Raw genomic sequence first — 25,498 nt, 5'->3', positions numbered from 1 at the left:
GGACAGTTTGTGATGCACTTTTGAATGGTAAGATGTTTAAATAACATGTGAATTATTAACTAATTATTAATTAATTAATAATACATTAGTAGCATATCACGGTGTACTATATTTGTGTGCATATGACGGTGCATGTATAAATATTGTAAATCAATGCAGTTATTGGCGACAAATTACCTAAAATCCCAGCTATGTCACTCGGAATCAATGGATTCGAATTGCCCGTAAATAACTTCCGGAACTATTTGAGTCTATTTCGAATTTTTGTTGTCGCTACTCTCTTTCTAAACAGCTCTGGAAACATCCCATCATGGGGGCCAATGCTGGTATAAAATCATGAAAACTAATTGATATTGATACGTTTTTTTCATTTGAATTCAAGGACTAAAAAAAAAATTTAAAAATAAATTCAAGAACGAAAACAATACAAAGTTTCATATTGATTGGCTTTGATTTGACCAAATTTCATTAGTTGATCAATCCAATCAAATCCATAAACCAAATAAAATACTTTATTGTATTTCCAAGAACAACATTTGTGAAGATATGGTCAAAGTTTCAACGGTAAGTATATTTTTTGCATTTATTGTCTGAGTGGGTTACCTGATTGGCTCGTTCCAGATCTGTCATCACCATCTCAATCTCATCGGCTCTGAGAGACAGGAAAAAATGGTTATAGTTTTTAACAGTAACGATATTGTACAGTGGATGTTTGCCTGCAAATAAAGCTTATAAATAACATCTGCAGAAATGATAGATGAATGGAGGAATCCTCGGGTGGAAGAAAGGATACTGAGGACACATCCTGCATGTGAGTGATTGTTTAGAAGACCCATATGTATGCATGTTTGTGCCTGCTCTGTTAAGCTGTCTAAATTTCACCTTAATCCATTGATCGTGAACCCCATAACCCAAACAGCTTGTATGTGTGTGTGTGTAGGTACATACATGTATTTAACTGGGTCTGAGTGAGGACATGTAAGCCCCTAAACCCAGGCCACACTAAAACAGAGGGATTACATTAATAGAGCTTTAAGTCCTAATACAGCACACTAATCTGCTATGAAGCTGTGCGATTGTGTCTGACTAATGGTTTGGATGGAGGCCATGGTTCACCTCTCACTGGCAATAGGTCAGACATCACGTATACATCCATGTAACATCACTTTACCGGACTTTTGCGGGAAAAAAAAACTATTTATAAACACTAATTTTAACAAAAACCCAATCATTTTTTAGCGCACTGACATGGCACGGGAAAACTATCAAGTTTCAGTTTGAACACAGTTCTACTTTGGACAATTGTTTTCTATCCTCTGATTGGTTTAAAGTTTAAGTTGAATTTACATAGAAGTTGATGCAGAAGCACAAAAACTCTCATGAGCGTTGCTTGATGCAGCGTGAACAAATGCGTATTTATTTAAGACATTACTCACCGATAAGAATACACGAGTGGCTGCATTGAGTGCAAAGACGCGAGCTCACATGAGCACGACTGCATCTATCAGGACCTTTTGATTTTGCTGCAATCCTTTGATAGTGAACCCAATGACCCACGCAGCTTTTTGTATTTGTGTGTCACCGTATGAGAAACAGTGTTATATCCCATAGGCTTGAGTACTACTGATTTGAATGTGTTTAACAAAACAGACACAGATGATAATAGGTCAACATTGTGCCATGGGCAATGCAGCAAAAAAGAATCAGATGTGGGTGGGAGAGCTTTTCACTCTCTGCTTTTATTCTCTTCATAACAGTTAAAAGGATCTAGTATGTATTTAGGCAACATAATAGTACACTACCTCAACAGCTTTTATCCTGTCTTAAGCTACAGTGCGCTGGACCCACGTGTGCACTCGGTCGCACTCTCGCGCACACACAAATGTGAGGTCAGAGAGATAACAAAGCTCGAAAAGCTTGTAATGGAGAGCGTTTATGGATAGTAAAGCAAGCCAAATACATCCGTGCTCCAGCTCCAAATGTGATCATTTAATCAAAGTACAGATGCACAAAGTCTTCTTAAATAACCTTTGGATTTGGCTGTATTTGGGAATTATAAAGGCAAAGCTAGAGGCTGAGGGCCAAAGCAGATCACAGGGAAGGGATTTTCTGCATATCCTGATACAGTCAGTCAGCCGCTGGGCAGGGCAGGAATGGCCCCCACAGCCCCTGATGTTCCCAGTGGAATTACCTTATCTAACGCCCACCAGTAAAGACAGGGCTGTCCACAGCTATATCGCCTCATTTTGCGACATCAAAATCATTGCTTTATTGCTCTGTGTATCTGCCACTGGGAGGCGCTACTGAGTGGACACAGTGCTGCAGTGAGGTTTTTCTTTGCTGTCACAATTGGATTACAATAGCCACAGTTCACACACATTCTTTTGCCCCATAAAATGCATGCGTATGTGTGTGTGCCATCATCACTAAAAGCTGTGACTATGACTTCTGAAACAAGCTTCGAAGTCTTTGCTTTCCTTTCTCCGTCTCAGATGGACCTTCTCATCTCTTATCTTCCTTTTTTGTGCTTCTCATTCAACTCCTTCATTCTCTTCCAATTGCCCTCCACTTTTACCCATCACATCTTTTTTTCCACCCCCTCCACCTCATCTTTTGCCCTCTGTCCTTGGTGCCAGCAGGATATTCCCCTGATTTAGATTCTCATTTCCCTCCTCTATCACACTCTTATCAGCTCTACCAAGCAGGAGCCTCCAGCTCCTGGTCTGCTTTTTGCCCTCCAGCTTTCATCACTCCATTCCTTTTCTTTCCATGGCTTTCTCCACGTTGCGTTTTCACAGCGTGTTACCGTGGGGATTTCAAGGAGGCTTAAAAAGAAGCTAGCTGTGTGTGTGCGTTGTGCTCTATTTTGTGCTTCAGATGGACAGAGGAAAGTTAAATGAGTGTTGCCCAATTATCAACCATTATATGAAAACAACTATAATGCAAACAAATTACTTTCAAGCCTTTTGCACATTGATAAAACAGTACAAACTTGCAGGGCAATTTGCACTCACGCATGTGCACGCGCACACACACACACACCAGCAGTGTGTGAGATCAATATATCATTAATCTTTAACAGGAACTAAAAAGTGGCTTGCAAGACCCTCACAGCCCCAACACAGAAAGGGGTCTACACTATGTCTACGATCTCACCGCACGCACACACGCACACACCAAATATTCTTGTTATGTTTTCTAAAAGATTGCCCAAATGCAGCAAAAGGACAAGGGATTTGTCACGCCATGTTCTTCTAAGCAAAAAGTTTAGCAAAAGTGTGTGTGTGTGTGAGTTTCCATGTGTGTCTGTGCACTGAAAAGAATGTATTATATTTATGGCATTTGAGATTTGAATTGCCAAAATATATGCGATTAAAGGGTTAAAAATTGTGTTCAGCCAAACACTGGCGATTTGCTCAGCCAAGCAGTAAACGGGGGAAGGACTCCAAGGACTGGGAGGGTGCAGGGTTAGAGAGGGTTTGTGTGTGCTTTAAAGCGTTGCATTAAAATTTCAGATCACAGCACGCCACACAGTCAAGGACCCTGACTGCCTCGGGCTCATGAGTGAGCGGGCGTGTGCATGTATGTGTGCTTGTATGTGTGGATGTTGGCGGGCATGTGTTTATTAGCCTCTATGAGCATTTGTGAGCCCTAGCAAGAAGAGTACGCTAAAAGATGTGTACGCTAAAAGATGTGTACGCTAAAAGATGTGTACGCTAAAAGATGTGGTTTGAACTGAAAGAGACGAGGACAGAAAAAAGGAAGTGTAAGTGAAGTAGAGCCAAAGAAGTGATGAGGAAAGAAAATCAACAGGCGAGCTTCTGCGATACACTATTAAGCCTATTGATTAGTGCCTTTACATGGCATGCAATATCTTACTGTGGCCTTTCCGGTCACACACAGACACACAATGCAGGAGATAAAAAACAAAAAAATGCGAGAGTGAGATGGACTGAAAAGAGGGCAAAAGAAAGTGAGGAAGACAGGAGGGATCGATCTGTTTTTAACAGCCAATCAATCTAACAACTCCGGTAATGGAGAGACACGGTGAGTTGGGGCCAAGGTAAATGGGAAGGGAGCGAGGGACCTTAAAAGCCAAGTTGATACTTTGCCTGTGTACAACATGCCAAGCACTGTTTTAATAAACACCATTAGATTTAGGTGGACAGTTTACATCGTCTGTCTTGTGTTACACATATTACCACATCAGACGTTTGGAATTTTTTATTTTTTTTTTTAAACAAAACCACTTTACTAGGATTTTTTAAATGTTTTTTGGGATATTCAAGAGGTTTTGGTTCTCATTTCAAACCCTGAAGGAACAACAAGTGTGAATGTCATGAAGTGCCACTTCACAGTGAGAGGTGCTGACATGGAAAAGCTTCTGTTTTCATCCTCGCCATGACTATGAGATCAATAATGATGGATGCACACATCTCAAGCAACTGAAGCCATCATATCTTATGGGGCCTTTTAGAAAAGTCTGAAATCTGAAAGTGAGACTGCTTTTTTCTCAGTGAGCATTTTAGAGTTTACCACATAACAAATTGGTTTTGATACTTTGCTGCGTCAAAAGAATATATTACAATCTCTCAAAATTTACAGTGCGTGGGTAAAACTGGGGATTTGGAGGCTGAGGTGCGTTGTGGGACACAATCCAGCTGTCGGGGGGGGGAAAGGGGGAGTTTCCAGACAGGGAGATTCTCTAAACAGGATGATTATGTCAGGACCATGGAGGAGCCAGAGGGGAGAAGTCACCCACAAACACACACATACATCAGCCAGACACATACTTTGCTGAAGATTCCTCGTCGTACTTTGTCTTCAAATCAAAGAGCTCAGCCTGAGTTGTTTCAAGTGCTGCAAAAGATGATAAACAAAGCAGGAGTGAGTGGATAAAAAGCAGGGACGCTATAAACTAAGCTCTCCTCTTTGCTGTGAAATCATTTATGAAAAACTCAAGTAATTTTACTTCAGATTATAGTAATTCACTTAATGTTATCTTGTCCTAATACCAAAGTTGATATTTTTAACAGGGCCTGAAAGTAAAGTCTGTGGTGGAAAAAAACAGACAAAAACAGTCTTATTAAAGAAAGCAGTCGCAAACAAGTGACGCCATGAAACTGCAGAGGCTGCCGAGGACATTATGTCATCATGGTCAACGTGGACACCGCCTCTTATTTTGAGTCGCACTCTTACGACTTTTCCACCTACTAAATTCATCAGTTGCTACCATTTTATGGTCAAATGAAAAGAGCAAACAAAGTCAGACAAATGTTTGCTTGTTTGTGGGCAACATTATCACCCACACTGTTTTTTATATTTAGGGTTTCCAAACCTTGAAAACAGGTATTTTTTTGTTCAACAGAACAGGTGTGTGTCTTCTAACTTTTAGTTGGAATAGTTTTATTTACTTTAAACATTAAAATACAGATGGAAAAAAATTGTTGTGGCATTTTGAAGAAAAGACACTGTGGTCTATAATGCCCTAAATTAATACGTCATCTCTATGGTGCTAAAAGCTTTTTCCACACTGATACAAAAGGTGAGCATTCAGTGAGAAATGTATCCATTTACGACTTTTCACTAGGGTATTATGTGGCCCTGTCTCATTCACAGATGTATGATTTTTAATCGTTGGCAGAACAAAGGAGGCCTGTGGAGCTAAAGGAGGCAGGTACCTGTCTGTAGGGACTGGGCCTTGTGTTCCGCCTCCTCCAGCCGTGATGACATGGAGTCCTGGCTCTCCTGGAGTTTCCTGCAACACAGGCAGTCAGAGAGCAGCAACATGAGAGCAGGGCGTAGAAAGTCACACTTAAGAGATAGTGAGTCAGTAAATCTTGGATTCACACTTGGTGGAAACTGCTGCTATTCTCCATTTTCCCACCATTTCTGAAGTGCATTCACTCACTAAAAACCTCCCAACACAACCCACTCCTCATTAAGCAGCCCTATTAGGCAGGAATGTCTGGCCACTGGGGCACACAGCACCCGGCGGCGGGGGGGTGGGGGGGTGGGGGGGGGGAAGACTGAGGGTGAGTGAGCAAGGGAAAGAGGGGGGGAGGGCGAGGAAGAGGGTGGCAGAAACCACAAGGATAAAAAAGATTCATTCTTAGCATATAAAAAGTTGGGCTTTGCTGAGAAATTGCCACTGCGTGTAAAAACATCAATAATCGTGCTCAAAGATGGTCTTTATGGCACTCTTTGATGCCCCCCTTCCCCGCCAATCTGTCTCTCCTGTCATCTCTATATTTTCTGCCCCTTCTTCCATCCTTTCATCTCGCTCCCTCTCTCTCTCCCTCCTTGAATAAAATACATCTGAGGTGCCATCCATTTACTGCCCCTCTCAGACACAGGAAGTCAGCTCTCAGCAGACAGGAAGGGGCCTATAAAACACTGACGTACAGGAAATACAGTTGTACAATTGATCTTCTACTGGGCGTTTAAAACTTGCCTCAATGAAGCTTCAAACAACATCGCTGGCACAACAATTTAGTGAATTGTCAGGGTGAACACATCAAAAATCTTTTTGACTTCTAGACAAAAATGCTCCCATCACAGAGTGTAAAGAAATAGTCTTTTACAGTTAAACTTTTCACAGTAATCATTTCTCATCCAAGTTCTGTTACTAATTGCTTTCCAGACGCACTAACTTAACCCTTTACTCCCTATAAATTAATCAATTTAGTCTGAAATATAGGAATGTTTCTTCAACAAATTTTCCTCATAATCCTTTATTTTAATCACTGAATCATGAAATGAACGCCAAAAAGCATTCGTAACATTTTCCAGACATTTGAATGTTTTGTGCTTTTTTTTGGAACATTTCTATTTATGCAACAAAAACACATATTGACAAGAAGAAAAATGGATGTAGCAAAAATTGTTGAGCGTAAAACTAAACTAGAGAGACATGAAGGCATCTATCAAATGAGATGTCTGGAACAGGAAGAGGTGATAGCTACACATGAAGGAAAGCAGAAAGCCTTATTAGGAGGAACACTTGAATTTTTCAGCCCCAAAGGCCATAAAAGGCAAGATGTCTATTTACGTTTATTTTCAGAGCATATACATTGTGTGTATGGAGAATTTGTAGAAAATTCTAATACGCTTAAATCTTAGGATCAATAATTTTACGGATGTATGTGCCAGGTTCTGGTCATTGGAGATAAAAGCCTAAAGCCTCTCTGTAATAATAACGCACAAGATGAAATAATTTTTAGTCTGATTAACACAGAGGAAGGCATTTACACCTACAGCAGGTCAACTGTGAAGGTATTGGCAGAAACACAAAAAAGGATGTCCAATTTTCAAGGAATCAAAAGTCGCTGGACTATAGGCAGCTGGTCTGCTGTGCTAATCATATCGATGTTAATATCAGTGGAAAAATACAAGCAAACCCGCCAGAACAAGAGCAGCAGTCACAGAGCAGATGGACAATGAACCGACACATAATAGAAGCAAACCAGCAAATAGAAGAAAATGTGTGATCTAAAACCATTTGGCTGTTTCACTTACCGGTAATAACGAACGGCAATATATCAAGATTCAAGATATATTGAGTTTTCTAATTTGGCAATATAGAAAATTACAATATCGCCCATAACAATAGATTAGTTTATTTTGTATTAAAATACTCATATTAGGAATTGCTGCTTTTGCTACTTCTCAGAAGAGCATGAAACGCAAAGTTAACAAGCCACACTACAGAACTTACTCACACGTGCTTTTCCTTAAAAAAAGGAAAAGCCAAAAGTGGCACATATTGTGCAGCTATTTGTTAATAAATATGACTGTGTAGCATTTTGCATTAGCAAATTTAACTCAAAATTGTCTTTTTGTTAAGACTAAACTATCAAGATTTATATTCTATATCGTCACGAAGAACATTGAGATGAGTTTTGGTTAATATCGCCCAGCCCTAATAAAGAGAGAAAAATAAATAAACCAAGCCCAAAACTAGGTGCAACCATAGACAGCTGCAGCAAAGCATTGCCAGGAACACAACGCAGCATCCAATGGATTTACAAGCTATCAGAATTTCAGTTTTAGCTATTTAATATTTAAACTATATTTTTTCCAAAAATACTAACAGTGTAAACAGCAAATGCCCCATTCACCACACAACGGTTAATTATTTACAATGGCACGGTTGCAAGAAGTTCTGATGGTTTTCTTTCACTCATTTTGACACAAAACAGTACCATAAAAATCTAAGAGATATTTGGTCAATGTGTCCCAAAGTTTAGTGGGTGATGTCAAATGAACGATGATGACTTCATGAGCAGCAGCAAAACAAAGTTGCTGAAACAAATTATTCATTTTAACAATGCCTAACGAATAACTATGTTTTGATGACTGAAAAAGGATGGCAACATTTTGAACAAGTTTTAAGCAAGGATGCAACACAATAATATATCACGCACTCTATAACTTGTTGCAACTTTAAGCAGTAGAACCTCCTTCTCAAGGCTTATTTTTACAAGTACCTTTAAACACTGCTTGAAAAAGCGAACCACTACTTCAAATAAAGTCGGCATTCCTGTATTGTTTGGGACAGTAACCGTATGTACCTGAAATGTATCTGGTTTGACAGAAAACAAGAGACCTGAGGTGTGGATTTCCATCAAAGAAAAGACAAGCTCCCACATGACAAAAATGCTTGCATTGTCTTTAATCTCCCTAGTCTTACCATTCATTAAAATACAGAAAAAATAAGGCAGTAACATTAAAGTTTAGATTTTTGGTCCTAGCCCGCCTCGAGTTTGAGGGGGCTCGGGCCTCATTTTCCCGCCTAGCTGTTGGGCCGGGCTCGGACTTCATTCTTTTTTAAAATCTCAATTGCATTAATATTATTTTTTAATAAACACAAAAACACTTCTATATTGTTGTGGTATCATTTCTAAAGTGATTTCTGCTCACATTCACTGAATATTATTTGCTGATTTCGCTCATTCCTCACTTGCTGCTGGAACGCAGGGAACAAATATGATTGCGTGCTTCAGTCAGGTCTGCGCTCCACGTACGGGCCCGGTCTGGTCTGCTATGCTGTAACGAACTGGGTTCTATGTTCTGGTTATGTTCCACATGTGTGTATTCAGTGGTTACGTGCATCATGGTTACGTGCACCTTTCTCTGCCAATGTGTGTCTTTGTTTACATGCGTTCTGAGTGTTGATTGGCTGGGAGGCTGGGGAAAGGGCAGGCGTAAGCGGGGAAAAGACTGAGTGTATGACAGTTCCTTGTGTGTTTGTTTATTTTTGCTGTGTTACTATGACCTCCATTAAAGCCTGTAAAACTGTGATAATGGCTCAAGTCACGTCATTACAATACCTTTTGGGCTGCGGTGAGTGTGTGCACGCCCCCCCTCTCTCCCCTCTCTGCGCGAGGCACCGCGCTAATAATCTACCGGCTGCAATACATTCAATAAAATAATAATTTACGTCAAGTTTGCTTTGGGCTCGGGCCTACAATTTAAGTTAATAAGTCAGGCTCGGGTGGGGTCGGGCTTTATGCCCGTGGACCCAAGTCTGGTCGGGCTGGATTTTTTGGGCCCGATCTAAACTCTAGTAAGCATAACTTCATTGAGCAATGCCTCCTTTAACTGCTATTAAGTTTAAGGTATTAACAAATTGCATTCTAAAATGATCATATTTCAATATGATTTACAGATTACAATTAGCAGTCTGATGTGAGGTCACAAATGACCCACAGGTTCAAAAAAATTAAAATGAAATAAGGCATGGGCTATACCAAGCATACATTGCTCCCAACTGCAGACATTTACAATGTCACACATGGCACAACAAAAAAGACACAAGTAGTTGTACTCCACCTCTCCTTCTCTGCATAGTCATTGTGTAATTGTAGCTGCTTCTCCTGGGCCAGATTCTCAGCTTGGTTCTTAAAAGACTGCTCGTACTCTCGGATCTTATCCTTCAAGTTCTTGATGGTCACCTCTAAAAAAGATAGAATAAAAGAAAATGTGAACGACTGGAAAGCAGAGCAATTAACAGCAGGGAAAGCCGATTATGAAAAGGTCAGCACAATAAATATCAGTGCACTCAAACAGTTCATTACCTCCACCAAGGAGGTGATATTTCTCACCATAATTTATTTGTTTGTTTGTCTGTTAGCAGAATTAAATTAAAAGTAGTTAACGGATTTCGACAATTTTTTAACCAAAGATAGACCTTACACAAGGGAGGATTGTATTAAATCTAGAGGAAATCCAGACCAATATATTGATTCAAATTCAAAATCTCATTAGCAAAATTTCCAAAATTCAAATCTCGGTTCGTAATTGACTAATCTTTTTGAAATCTGACTCATTTATGTTCCTCAATTACACCACCAAGTCTCATCAGGATCTGATCCAGATTGTGCATTTAATCATGATTTTTGGGGTCCTCATACATTTTAATCTACTGTAACATTATTAATGGAGATAGAAACGTCTTCCAAGCCTGAAAAGTGTGAACGATCATGGTACCATGATCCAGATAACTGCCTATATCTGGCAAAGAGAATATTTGGGGTTTGGCAAAAGTGAGCACTCTCCTAGTGTTATAGTTTCTGAATGTAATGATTATTAAAACCAGCGTTAGGCCACACTAAGGTGACACAGACTGCCACAGAAAAACTTGAAATTTTACTTGAAAAAAAATAGACATCAAAGATTTCCGTGCCTTTACTTCACTTAAAAAGATTTACATCAAGTAATCTGCTACAACCCTACAGAGATCATCTATAATAGTTTCCTAATCATGACAAATGACAGTGGTGACTGATAGGTTATTTGATATTTAGCTCAAGAAATAACTTTTAATATGGTTCCTAATATTTACATCCATGGGTGGTATAGAATATTCTACATTCATTAGATGGGTTGTATTCCTTAAGACTGCATTTGTCCTGAAACTCCATAACCTGCTGACGGATCGACTCCGAAAGGGGCAGCCTAAAATAAATCTAACACATAACTGGAGTAATAAATAGGTCTCTGTGTGCGAGTGTGTGTAAGTGTGAGAAAGATATAAGTGAGTAAGACAATTATATAGAGCACGGCTGCTTTCTGCCTTTGACTGAAGGCTCTTAGCACTTGGCGTGTGCGGGCGTGTGTGTATTTGTGTTTGTGTGCGTGTGTGATTTAAACTCCAGTCTCACTGCTCTGACACATAATCAATAGAGGAGAGTCCCCTCAGAGCCCTCTTACCCCTAAATGCTTAACTGAACTTTAAACATTTAGGTTGCAGGGATCAATGGCCCCTGCACTGTGTGTGTCTGTGCACATGTGCGTGTTTGTGTGTGTGTGTAACAGGAATGGGAGTTCCTTAGTGTGTTTTGGGGTTTAAATAGCCCCCATCTATTGAGGTGGGAAGGAGGGATAAAGGATGAGGGAACAAGAAAATCAATAGCAGAATGGAACCCTGCCGCTATCGAGCTGTTCTTATTAACTCTCACTGAGGAGAGCGGGATTCCAAAACATTCCCCGCTCGCTCGCTAACCCCTGCTTTCCGACTAGATTTACTCCACTTTTATTACCACTTCTCACTCATCTTCTTGCCTCTTGTCACTTTTTTTCCTTCCGTCTTCACCCTGAGGTAGCCTGTCATTTTTTATTCATGGAACTGTACCTAATGTTTCCTCCCCTCAAAGCCTGTTTGAAAATGTAAAACCGTGTTCTTTTTGGTGTCTATTAAACATTCATAAGTCATTAAAGATGTTCAAATGTGGACTCGCTTCTTGAAAAAGCCTCACAATATGTTGCTTTAATATATTTGTAAAAAATTCTCGGCCTATTAAAATGCAGTGGTAGTAGTTGTAAGCGCTGGATGAAAAGCAACACACTGAAAAAGGAGAAATGTTCAAAAGGCTTTTGTGTCAACACATACATTTTGAAGAAATTCTTCCCGTAAATGCACTATGAGTTTCACAGTGTTCAAAATTTCTCAACATCAATCTTAACCATAAACTCTGAGAGTAAAAGCAGAAACTTTTTATACTTTTTCACACAAATAGAATTATTCAACAAAGCAATTTTAAAAAAGTCAAATTAACCTTGAATAATTTCATTGCAATAATCACTGTTTTCTATTGTTGCACAACATCATTAATATTACACACATCAGGCTTTTGAAATAAACTTCACATTATTCAGAGATGTGACCTCTGATAAAAGATGTTTAATCAATATTTTTTTAATATATATACACACTGTATATCTCGTATTTAAAATGTAATTTAAAACTACTAAAAAAAGATGAGAAGTGATAAGGTTAAATTTGACTTTGAAATGCTACATAAGCTCTTAGATTTGACAAATATTAATTGTGCAGGGAGGAATTTATGATGCATAATCACTCAACCAGGCGGCCTCTGTCTGTGTCCCTCACAAAGTCAGAATTATCCCAGAAGGTGTATCTCTAACCTTGGTTTTTAACCTCTGCAAACTCTTTGTTGTAGTCCTCCAGTGTCTCGCGGAGTTTGGTGTTCTCTGTCTCAATGTCGTGCATCCTCTGGAGCTTCAGCTGCAGCTGCTGAGCCAGCTCCAACACAGGTACAGGATCTGAGGGGGAAAAATGCACATCGTGTGAACACACAATAACTGCAGATTAGACAAGCGGTGAGGGGTAGTAGTGAGCTTGGAGTACATCATTCAAAGCCCTGCATGAGCAAGTGTGGGTTGTTGCTGTTTCTTTCTTTTCCGCCTGGTAAAGTGTCCTTAGTTAAGGTAATAAATCCCTTAGACAGCTGTTCTTAGCCTGACCCTGAGCTTTGAACTTGGGGGCGGGCTTTGCAGGTCAGAAAGCAAATCCCATAAAATTTAAAAAATATATTTTACAATCACATCATACACAATTGTACATTCACAGTTCTGCATTTCGATCAAACGTCACAACTAAATTGTGAGGGGAAAAAACAACTGGATTTAAAAAACTATTTGCGATCCATTAAAAATAGGATAAATGATGTAGGAATTAGTGGTGTGCATTGCCATAACTGTGACAATACAATACGACTCATGATTTGCATTTCAGGACACGATATATCCCGATATTAAACAATACAATACAGTACATATCATGACAATATCAATAATTACAAATTGTACGAAATGGTATGAAATACATTTTATTTCATGTTTTTTAAACTTGCGAGAACAAGTAAATGGTAACAAACTGTAATTCAAGTACCAATATCAAAAACAAGTATGTTTATCAAATTTTTCAAAAAAGGTTTAACTTTTGATTCTGGTTGTGTTAAGTTCTTAAATTCTTTAAAGAAACCACATACGGTACATCTATAACAGTGCCCAGTGTGTATAATGAAAATAAAGTGCAATCAACTTCCAAACTAAAATGCATTGAGGGGTGAGGTAGTAGTTCACTGACACCTAGTGACCAGGCGTATACGTGCTATGCATATTTCACTGAATTTCAGCGCAATTAAAAACTTTTTTGTTAAAAACATGGTTAATATAATCGATTTTGACATGTTTCTGGATCGATAAGATAATCCAGCAGTGAAATATTGCGATATATCGCCTAATCAATTTTTTTTTACACCCTTAGTTACATCATAAACAACTGTATATTGACAGAATGTTTAACATTTCGAGTAAACAGCACAACTAAATTTAAAAAGGTTTTAGTGATCCATTAAAAGCAGGGTAAATGATGTAGGAATATGCTGCGACATTTACATCTAGAGTCAGGAAAAGTCCAATGAGAATGCCAGGAAGTTGGAAGTACAGGTTAGCAGCTACAAGACATCATCACTCAACTAAAACTACACACACACACACACACAAAAAAAAAAAGGTATATACACTAGGGATTGGGAATTGATAAGAATTTAGCGATTCCGATTCCATTATCAATACTGCTTTTCGATTCGATTCCTTAACGATTCTGTTATCGATTCTCATTGGGTGAGGGAATTAAATAACACAAATGGATTTGTTTGCTTTAACTCTTTATCATACTATCTTTGTCTCTTTAATTTCCTGCAGGAATAGCAGCTCACTTTTAATCCACCAGATATAGATTGTTTTCACTGGATAATAATATATACAAAAGCACTATATAAAATTGATGAATCATTATGACACATTTTGGCTACAAACATTTGAGAATATTTACAGTGCTCCTTTTGAACTTCTACAACTTGATCCAAAACCAATTCAGACATAAAACAAAAATAATTATTCTGTAAAAAAGAACATATTAACCAAAAGTACAGCTGCACCTGTTATGTATTTAAACAATAAAGCTTTAGTTTAGCCTTTGTTTACATTTCTATAAATGGACCTTCAGAGACACTGTCCCCTGGTTGTTACATGTGAACGAGTGTAGGAGCAAACTAAAGACAATGATCAGTACCAGTCCGTCTCCCGTGTCCGATTACTTGTCATGAGGACATAAACTGGCAACGAGGTATGTGTGCTTGCTTGTTTGTTGTTTTTGGAAGAAAAGTCTGCCCAAGAAGCAAGTGTATAGAACCCAAAAGTGAGTAGCGTAGCAACAGCGATGCTACAAACAGTACGGAGGACAGTGCAGCTGCGGGTGGAGGAGGTGGATTCTCCGCCGTGGAAAACAAACAACTATATGGTGGAAGGAGCTTCACTTGATGCGAGCATAAACACAATATACAGGACCTGGAGGAGTTTATAGTTCCGTATTTGAGACGTAAGAGGAACCGATAAGCGGAATTGACAGGCAAGCAAACAAACTGTTCCTAGAAATTGGATTACTGGGAACAGGGTCTCAGAAAGAACTGGTTTTCTATTCCCATCCCTAATATACACTAAGATTTAAAGCACATTGGCCATCAGTGAATGACTGTGTTGGAAGTGTAGTAGTGCGGACATATATGTTCACACTACAACACTTTCACACTGCCTTCACTAAGGTTTATTGATAATGTGACTGTTGAGAAAATCAGCAACAAAATAGCTCACAAATAGCCGAATGCTTAAGACTCATTGGACTGCACTTTCCAGTGCAGATGGACAATGACCCAAAGCAGAGCACTGGGAACGCAAAGCGGAGTTTCTCAAGGCAATCAAGTGGAAGGTTCCAAGACAATTACCTGACCTTAATCCATCTGAGCATGCATTTCACTTGCCGGAGACAAAACTGAGGGACAAATGCCTAAAGAAGTCCGAACAGCTGTAGCAGAGCCTTGGCAGAGGATCACTAGGGACAAAATCCAAATCCTGCACTGTTCACCTAACTTGAATGAAAAAAGCCCTGCACCTAAAACACGTCTTAATTGGTTGCTTTCAAATTTGTTGCGGTCCCAGTGAGCAGTGTTTAAAAATCACAAAACTGTCACTTTCAAAATATTTATGTGTTTTTAATTAAGATGGATTATAGTGTTCGAGATGCAGATTCATTTTAATAGAGATGTCAATGACTTGCATTAATTAATTTCATTAAGTAACACAATGGGCTGTAGAAATAAATAAATGAATAATTTGGCTTTAAAATTATTACAATTAAAACTATTAAAATGAGTTATGGTTTTGTATAATGCTGAACCTTTATTAGCTAACGCTACACAAAAATACTATATTATTTTATGTATAGCATTGTTAATAGTATCAGAACAGGATTCTGCTCACAGCCTGCTTAAAATCAATGTAATAGTTTGAAGGAGTGTAAACTACACTCCTTGATGTTTAAGTATCATCAGCCCTTGCATTGCGAAGAGTGTTTCTACGGCACCCAAATATTGGACTTGATACAAAGTTGTGAAAGGTCATGGTTACTTTTCACACACAGGATGTATCTATCACCAAATGCTATCCATATATTCCACAAAGTGATAAACTATCAGCTTTGGTAGCAAACAGAACATTGTTGACAGGGACATACTCAAGCCAATAGATATCATTTGTTCTGCTAAGGATTAAAAAAATAAGCAGTACAAGTTGTCCCTGTGCTATGACCATCCAACACTGCTCACCGTAATGCTGCTTGAACCAGAAATAAACAAAAAGAAAATTGTAAAAAACCATACGGTTCAAACCACAGCAAATACACGGAGGCAAAAAGATGAGTAAAAAGCACAACAGAAAGGGAGAGAGGCAACTTTCTGGAGGCTTTTTACCAACATCTTTGTCAACACACAGCAGGGTTAACTGTCAGTGTGATGAAGAGAGCCCTGTCAGTCAGGCCAATCACATCTGATTGGTGCTCATGGGTGGCAGACTGGTGACAGGCAGCCAAGAGACGCGGGCGACGCTCATCAGCATAACAGCTAAAAGAGCAGTTTGTGTGCATGTGCGTGTGTGTGTGTGTGTGTTCTACTGATAAGATGAACTGACAGCTTGCAGCTGGGGGTAAGGGCTCCGTGTGCATGTGTACGTGTGTGCATCTGACGCAGTAAGATACCCTAACTATGCTAATGAGAGATCTACAGCGAACGATTGAGGAATTTCATGCTGATTGTTGGCTGTCAAGGTGACGTGCGCGTGTGCCCCGTGCACACGCAAGGTCTAACAACAAGTACAAACAAACACCAAGCAACAACACCGTGCCCTGAATGAGGACTTGTATCTGCCTCTGCAACCTTGGAAATCAACTTTCCTTCTCTCTTATCAAACCTTAGTTCCCCCCCCACTGCCCCCCTCTTGGAAATGAACTGTACAGCCCATTAAAAGCTGATTGGCTCATAGGCCACTGGTGCTGAACACTCTCAGCAGACACCTTTAATCTAAAGCAGAGCACACTGAACTGACTAACCAGGCCTTCAGCTGATAGAAGACAGAACAAAACACACAGTTTCCTCTTTCAAGACTGCTGCATTAGTCAGACTGGTCTGTGTCTATGTGTGCATCAGGCATTACATCATTGTCTCGCTACAAGTTAAGAATAGCCCCGTCAGTGCTGGCGCTGACTTATTGGGAGCAGTACAATCCAAAGATATTACTGTAGGTCTATGCATGTGGGAATATGATGACCTCCTTCCGCTATAGATGAACTCAGCTCCTCTCTGTTCCTACATGAGTGGGCCCCTGCAGGGCTGCAATATAGCAGAAAATCTCCAACCAGCAGCACTGTGATCGCGCTCAGTAACACTCTGTGCCGGCGTCCCCACTCGGCCTCGCTGTCCTGAACGTGACTGCTCATGTGTGCGCTTTAGCTGCAGCCATCGTTGGGTGCATTTGTCATCCGTATCACGACGCACCTTCTGTTGAGAGACTCTGAAGCCTGCACCAGTGGGGATGGGATCTCGTGGGGACATATTAAGGTGTCGCACATGCCTGGATGAGCGGTGAAGATGCACCAGAGGGATAGTGTCACGCTCTTCTTTCCTCTGTTCCCATTAGGGGCCTGTCTTCTCTGTGTGTGGGTAACCAGGGGTCTTGAAAAGTGTCTAGACAAGTGTAGATACACATAAACAAAAGCAGCCTTACCTGGTACATCAATTATTTTCTTGTACACGTTCAAGAAGGCGGCCTCAGCTTCTTTACTTCTCTTACCCAGGGCATCGATCTGTAACAATAAGAAAAAGTTACACCTAGGGCTGGGCAATATATCAAGATTCAAGATATATCAAGTTTTCTATTTTGGCGATGTATAAAATTTAAATATTGCCTATATCGATATATATATATATATATATATATTTTTTTTTAATAGCTTATTTTGTATTAAAATATTCATTTTAGGAGTCGCTGTTTTCATTACTTCTCAGAACAGCATCAAAAACACAGTTAGATGATCACGGACTGTGTCCTAACCCAGACATTCCACCAAACATCCACACTACAGAACTCACTCACACGTGCTGTCCCTTATAGTAGTCTGGTCTGTTAGGGGTAGAATTGTGCAAATTCGTCTACAAGCATGAAATTTGGCATACTTGCAGTTTTAGACCTGCTGAATTCAAATCTGGTGGGAGACAATTCTCAATGGGGTCACCAAATTGGACTACTCAAAATAGCAGTCACCCAAATACAGGTTTTTCTGTTACTAGCCAAACAAAAGTCACATAATTAAAATCAAAAACACATTTCTAAGTTTCTGGACCTCAGGGATTCTAATTATGATGCGTATTTGACAGTAACCTTGTCTAGCATCACCATATTTGAAAATCCAATGTGGCCACCCCCTGTGAATATTTAAAATTGAACATCTACAATCAAAAATGTCTTCATTTTACAACATAGAAGCCTGACGTCCCAGATGAAGGCATCCTTAATTGGTCAACCAAATTAACTGTGTGTTAATAAATGTGCCTGTGTGAACTCTGAATTGTCTTTCTTCATTTGAATTAAAATTATCAAGACTTATATATCGCCATTTTGAGGAAAAATATCGAATGTTTCCTACACTGTAAAGCCAGAGCCATTAATTTCACAGTGAGACTGGTCTACATATCTGTCTATCCTCACTATGCAGTGGAATGTTGCATGTGATCAGGGCTGTCTTGACAGTGGCTGCATTGGGGTTTCCTCCCTCAGTTCAGCTGTTCCTGCGATGACGGATGCATTTCTTTTGCCGTGTGCATGTCCGTCTGTCTTCAACTGGGCACGTCCATCAGTGAATCGATGTTGGTGTGTGTGTGTGTGTGTGTGTGTTCTCTTTCCCTCCAGCATGTTGACATCATTAAACAGCTGGCTCAGTCTTTCCAGCCACAGCAGGGGCAGATTATTCAGTCAGCTCTTAGCGGCAATACAGTGTGGATCCATTACTGATGCAGCCATTAACACAAGAGGGCACGGAATGCATTCCATCACCGATATTATTGAAATGGACAGCATTAGGATAGATCCATAGATTAGTTCTAAAGTCATATTGGGATGGGAACTTTTATAATGTTGTCAATGCTGAGACATGGGGAAAAAGTTATTCTGCAGGCTCTGTTTCAACACTTCAAAATGAAAAGCAGACAGAGGAGGTAAAAAAATGTCTGAAATTACATCTAAATGGAGGGAAACAGATGTCATAATAGACATCCAGATAGTGCTACTGTAGTAGGTAGGGACACAGCTGACTACTCTGGCTCACGCACTTAGACTAAACAGCCTGCTGTTTCTCTTCCAATTCCTCCAGCACATTTGCTAGAGAAAAAGAATAAAGACAAAAGCCTATATAAGTCCAAATATAAAGTCTTCACATTCCCAGCCAAGCCAGTAGTTTAGTTGATGGGTGGTTTAGGGGTTCTTGCCACTGTAAACAGAGCGGCCTACATGTAATACTGCCTGGCCTCCTATGGGAACCTAATAAATCTCTTCACATGGCTTTGATTCATCTCTAGTTTTTTAGCCGCAAAACATCTGGCCCTGAGTAGGCTGGTGCCAGCACCCCTCCCTCTTTCCTTTTATTTTATTCCTCTGTCTCTCCACCACCCTCCCCCCTCCCCATCTCTCTCTCTTCCTCTGTTGCTGTCAAATGTTCCCTCTTGTAACTTCCATGTTCTGACTAATTTGTTTGCTTCCCTTCACGTTTTTCAACATCCCTGTTCCTCGCATGTTTCCCTGTCACACGCTTGTTTCATGCCTCACATGTGCAGTAACACACACTCACGCATATATATTAACCCACTGATATACATCCCTTTCTCACAACATGCCATCTCATTTATTTCATCCTCTTCATGTGCTGTGTGTGACACAGAGCTATCAAGATCCTTAAATGCATGGCTGCTAATGGGAGATTACAGATGAGTACTTATACCACTCACACACACACCAACACACAACCTGTTCAGTATCAGTAGTGCCTAAATGAGGATGCTTGGGTCATGTTATCAGAATTTCTGAGTAACGTAGCTTTTATGATCAAAAGAAAACAACTAAAACAGATCCATAAGGCAACAATTTCGTTTTTTTTAAATAATTGTACCAATGGCAATGAAGGAACCCAGCTGTGTGACTCTTCCAATGACTAGGCCAAGGTCAGTGGTACAGCGGCTTTATATAGACCAACATGGGGAGGCAGGAAATAGACATTTAAAGTAGGACACACCCGACAGTTAGAGGCAGGTTAACTGCAGGACCAAACCATTAGAAGACCACCCAAGAATTGCAAATACAAGCCTGCTGTTTTCAGACTGCAGCTCTTTTACCCAATCCAAATGACATCTGCTATTACATGCTTCCCTGCCCCACACACACATTTACAGATCAAGCAAAACAAATGAAGTCACAAAAATGATACGTCGCCAGTATCAGTAGGGTTACCGATGAGAAGTGCTTCCAATTGCAAAAGGTATCCCCTGACACATCCGCTCACACAAACATATACGCACATACGTCAGCACCTTGTGCTACCATCACTCAGCACTGCCTCGCTCCCCTATCTTACCCATGGTGTGTGAAGGGCATAAGGCTGACCTGTGTGTGTGTATGTGTGTGTATGCATGTGTGTGTTGCCCCAGCAGAGTCTGATAAGGGGAAGCTTTGGGAAGCAGAGACTGAAGCCTTGGATAATGGAAAAGCTTATCTGATCGATGGACCAACAGGGAACACTGAGCCCGCACGCACGCACACACACACACACACACACACACGCACACACGCGCGCACACACACACGTACGTAACCCGTTTACCAAACTAAGGCTTTGTGGAAAAATTACCAGTACTGTTATTGGTAATAATTCTGACCTGGGGGTGCCCACTTTTTCAATGACAAAAGATTAAACAAAGCCTCAGAACCTCCGCACTCACGGGCTGAAACTTTATATTGTTCTGTCTGGTTTCCACAGTCGATTAGTAAAGCATCAAGCTTCTTTGGCAAATTGTTTACAGGATGAGTTACTGCGGGGCATCAACAGGACCCTCTGGTTACTGGTGCCGTCTTGTCCTTGATCAAAGCGTCGAGGGGTAAGCAAACAAAGCCAGGCTAAAATTACACATTCTCAGAGCCACTCGTGTTGCAACATGCAAGTGTTCAGAAAAAGGCAACTGATTGATGGGCTGTTCTCAGCTTGGCGCGGAGTGTACAGTATTATCTCAATAATCATAAGATAATGTCTTTCTCAGTTCCTGCGACCACCCACTTTGTGTCTTGGCGTGTTGGGCTGGGCACGCCGATGAGGTGTATCAACATAAGCATGGTGGAAACAGCTGACAAAGCCCCAATTACACCGCCGCCGTTTCTATTCTCTAAATAGACTGAGAATCATCAGCATAACATGGAGGAACTGCTAGAAATTACAGTATTTTTTAACATAACCACTGGTTGTGGTTCTCGCTCCAACACAGGAATATGGATACCAACCAACCCGGTGTTCAACTGCAATATTCTCTGGCTGGTAGCACAGCAGTCCTTGTCACTATCTATTCAAATAATTGTTTGTGTGCGTGTGACAGTGTGTGCACACACTCGTGCAAAGATGCTCCAGATTGCCCACCCACTCTTACCCCTGAATAACGCCCCCAGTCTACACCAGCCACTTCCACTACTTCCCTTTGACTTTCACATATGGGAGTGAACTGGAAATGCATGGCTGCTAGTGAGGAGGAGCCACGATGGAAATAGGCCAAAGTGATGAAGGAGATAAGAGCAGAGCGGTGGGAGTTTGATATAGTGCGCACACAGGCTGCAATCTATTGGTCAAGGTACAGAAAATTTGGATCTCAGCAGTGGAATGCAAAATAAATAAACAAATAAAAGCTGTTTATATAGGTCTAAGAAGATAACATTGGTAGCTAGAACTGGCAAGAGCTGGAGTTTTGTTGTGTCTTTTTTTTTAGCTAGGTGCAATTTAAACATACCCTTAGGCTACAGGACTTCATGAATAGGACAGAAAATCAAGAGCAGACCATTGCAAAGACGAGAGGAAAGAGAGGAAAGAGCGGAAGTGAGATAGCGGCAGGAGAAAGAACAGGAGATGGCTGAAAGGAGAGAGTGAAGTGAGAAATGAAAGTTGGGGGAAAGATGAAAGTTGAACAACAAAAAGGGAAAATTACAGAGTAAAAGCAAGACCAGTCAATGAATATCAACCAGGGAGAAAAAAAACACACAGTAACACACTCACCTCTCCTTGGAAGCTCTTAAGTAGAGGGGCAACCTGTTTCCGTAAATCCTGAAAAAAATAAAAACAAGATATTTATAAATATTTTTTATATTATGCCACATATAAACCAGCAAGTTTTGTTTTTTTATAGTTAGTAATGTTTGATTTATAACTTTTTTCATTAATTCTGATGTTGGTGCAACAGGAACACAGAACTTTTGACTTTAAAGGGGTGACAGTGACACACAGGGACAGAATAAAATGGCTTTCATTGTAAACCCTGCTCTATATATTTAATAATTTTACCAACAGTGCACCGCAACCACTCAGCCAATGCTATTGAAGCAAATGTGGTGCGTGAGTAATGAACATGATAATGGGGAGGGGGCCAGGTTTGTACCCTGAGGTGCTTTAGCAGACAGCGCTACTTATAAGAACAGGTGCATTACCACCTGGGCCACCCAGAGGCACTGTTGGTGCGCGTGACCCGTACTAGAAAATTAGCTGCGGCATCGGCTCACGGTTATCACAAGTTTTCCGTACAGAACAAATGCTTCTCATTGCATTGCATGACTTTTTTCAAATGAGTCAGCTGTTTGAGATTAGATAGCTGCCAGTCGCTGTGATGGTAAAAGTGCCACATCCTGATAAACCTGAACTAGCATGTACGGGAAAATGTAAATCAGCATAGGACAATATGTACCGTAAAATTAATTTCTCGTTTTTTTCTTAGATGTAGGACAACAGCAGATGTCCTCAAGATAAACTTTAGAAAACAAACGTCAAAAAGCCCAAGGCCGTCAGATGCTCGCATCCCAGAGAGACTGAGGACCAAAGTCTGGAAAAGGCCTCGTCCTCCTGAAATAAGTCCAGACAACTGGTTGTCTGGGGCTGAGGACAGGTCATCACCTCAGTGACCCTGCTTATTGTTACCTCACAAGAGGTCATTGTGGCCGTTTGTCTAGGCCAATTCAATATTCCGCTGCTGAGGATAAAGACTTGCACCCCGCCTGCACCCCATCAATACGGTGTCTCTCCCTTTCTCACACACAGACCATAAGAACACAACAGAAAACCAACAGATAAGCTCCTCTGCTGTCATTTTATTTGTCTAATCTGTATAAATGTAATACCCATTGCTTTAAATAATAATAAAATGTGCGAGCTAACATTGCCTCAGTTTTAATTCTAATCATTTATCCGGATAAAAGATGAATGGGTTTAAGCTGTGGTGATCACTCTGCTATTAGTGCAGCCTTTCATGAATGTAAATAATGCAACAAAATCACAGTTTTAGAATAAAAAAGATGAGAGAAATGTTCAGTCCGAACATTGAAATTGTTGCACTAAAACATCCTGCCTGAACTCACCTCAATCAGAATGAACTCATACCATTGGAGCCTAAAGGAAATATACAGTAGGTAGGCAGTATATATCAAAATGATCACAAACAAGAATAGAGAGCAAGCTTCTATTATTTCAGTGTTCCATATCAATCAAGGATTGTGTTTTCACATCTAAGTTCTACCCATTATTTATAGATTTACATGAAAATATTATTTATATAACACTGATCGACAGAACACTTTGAAACTTCTATTTAGTTCTGTGTCAAGGCTGCAATTAAAAAGTTTATTCATGCAATATTGTTCACATTTATTAAGAAATTGCTTGTGAAAGATGTCAAATTTGACCATTATTTTTTGAAACAATTGAAAGAATTACAAGCTACTATCATATTTTTTTTTCATAATTTATACTTTTTTTAATTGGAGATGTTCAATATTAGCTCTTTGCCGATATCCTCCCCCAGTCCTCACACCTTAATTTTAGGTCTTATAATATAGCTCTCCATGGAAATAACAGGTTATGGTTACATTTAACGTGATGCCTCATTGAATGTATTTACCTAAATAAACATAATCTGTGCAAAACAAGAATACCTATTCAACTTTAGTCGGGCAAAAAGTGCCAAATTTATATTTATTATGTCACCTATCAGTTTTATCAATATCTGTGGAAAAACTGATACCGATCTTGACCAATATAACATTTTATGGCTATTATTGACAGATAATGTCGCCCATTTCTAATTTTAATGAAAAGAAATTTGCTTGGATACCTGGATGAGCCTCAGCACAAACTCTGGATGGAAACCACAGATCTAAATAACACACAAGCAAACAGTTCGGCCTGTTTTTAAACGCCTACAGCATACTTTCAAGAGATGCTCCGCCCCCTGCCCTCTCCACCTCCTAAGATTTATGACCATATAACATAACAATGCACACAGACACCATGGTCACTCGGAGTGTGTGTGTGTGTGTGTGTGTTAAGGGTGAGGGGGATATGGGGGGGGGGGGGCAGGAGATGGATGGCTGGTGTGTAAGCTGCCGGCAGACAGCAGACAGGCCAGCCCGAGGAATCCTCGAGGGAGTGTGGAACTCCCATTCGCTGTCTGTCTGCCCCGCAGCTAAACACAAACGTATGTGCACACGCACACACTCACATGCACACTCACACACGAACATTGACGCGCGCGCGCGCGCACACACACACACACACACACACACACACACACACACACACACACACACACACACACACACACACACACACACACACACACACACACACACACACACACACACACACACACACACACACACACACACACACACACACACACACACACACACAAAAAAGTTGTTTTACTACCACTGCCTCTGGGCAGCAATCCTTAGGATATTTTACAACCATTCCCACCCTTGCCTTTATTGCAGTGTAGTGGAGGAGTTCTGACAAACTGAAAGAAAATTAAGACCCAAATGAATAATTTAGCCAAACTTAGGAAGTACAGTGAGATGTCGTCTCAAAGAGAAATTCAACAGTGTGTAAGTCCTAATGAATTATGAAGACTTTGTTTTCACGCTGCATTTCTTTGCACTACTTTCAAAATGCTACAAAAGCGTGTGTGTGTGTGTGTGTGTGTGTGTAGTTCATTGCGAGTACAGCTCAGCAGACGAGACGCAGTCAACGTGGGCCAGTCTCCTGGTTGCTGAATAATGTATCAGAGACGGACTCCCGCTCAGCCTAATGCAGTATGATCTGATGTGACTGATCTCCGTTGACTGGTATGGACCACAGAGAGATGACAGCCCGCTCTACGAGGGGCAGGGTCAAACACACGCATTGAGCATGCGCCCACCCGCACACGTGATTAAAGATGAAGATTTTAATCAAGCATGAGACTTCACGCGTTTCGTGAGGCAGCCATGACACCTCTATACATCCAAACGCTTCAGAATTTTCCAGCTGAATCTTCCTGAGCCTAATACAGCGCGGTAATGAATCCTGTCGTTCGTCTGGCCTGGCTCAGATTCCTCCTCCACATACCAGGGAGATGCCAGGGGCCACACAGACGCCAGAGGAGCCTTCCTAAATCACAGCCTTGTTATGCTGATGAATGTGTGTCCTGTTCTGTGATCTAGGCTATCTACCTCAGTGTTTGTGCCTCTACTT

General features: G+C 40.5%; 1 protein-coding gene across 7 annotated transcripts in view; it reads right to left on the bottom strand.

Annotated features, from left to right (window-relative positions):
- The window catches only part of cux1b (cut-like homeobox 1b), a 76,677-nt gene that overhangs the window by 27,280 nt on the left and 23,899 nt on the right, over positions 1–25,498 (bottom strand). For all 7 annotated transcript variants that reach the window (XM_028465709.1, XM_028465705.1, XM_028465706.1 and 4 more), the window contains exons 3-9: positions 21,998–22,045; positions 17,425–17,503; positions 12,430–12,567; positions 9,835–9,958; positions 5,682–5,758; positions 4,794–4,860; positions 604–652 (exon numbers count right to left, since the gene is read on the bottom strand). In XM_028465709.1, the coding sequence (XP_028321510.1) occupies positions 604–652; positions 4,794–4,860; positions 5,682–5,758; positions 9,835–9,958; positions 12,430–12,567; positions 17,425–17,503; positions 21,998–22,045 (582 nt within the window). The remainder of the gene's footprint in view (positions 1–603; positions 653–4,793; positions 4,861–5,681; positions 5,759–9,834; positions 9,959–12,429; positions 12,568–17,424; positions 17,504–21,997; positions 22,046–25,498) is intronic.

The sequence above is a fragment of the Gouania willdenowi genome, chromosome 13, assembly GCF_900634775.1.
Source record: "Gouania willdenowi chromosome 13, fGouWil2.1, whole genome shotgun sequence".
Classification (NCBI taxonomy): domain Eukaryota; kingdom Metazoa; phylum Chordata; class Actinopteri; order Blenniiformes; family Gobiesocidae; genus Gouania; species Gouania willdenowi.
The sequence above is the reverse complement of the archived record's forward strand: the minus strand, read 5'-3'. Positions and strand labels throughout refer to the sequence as shown.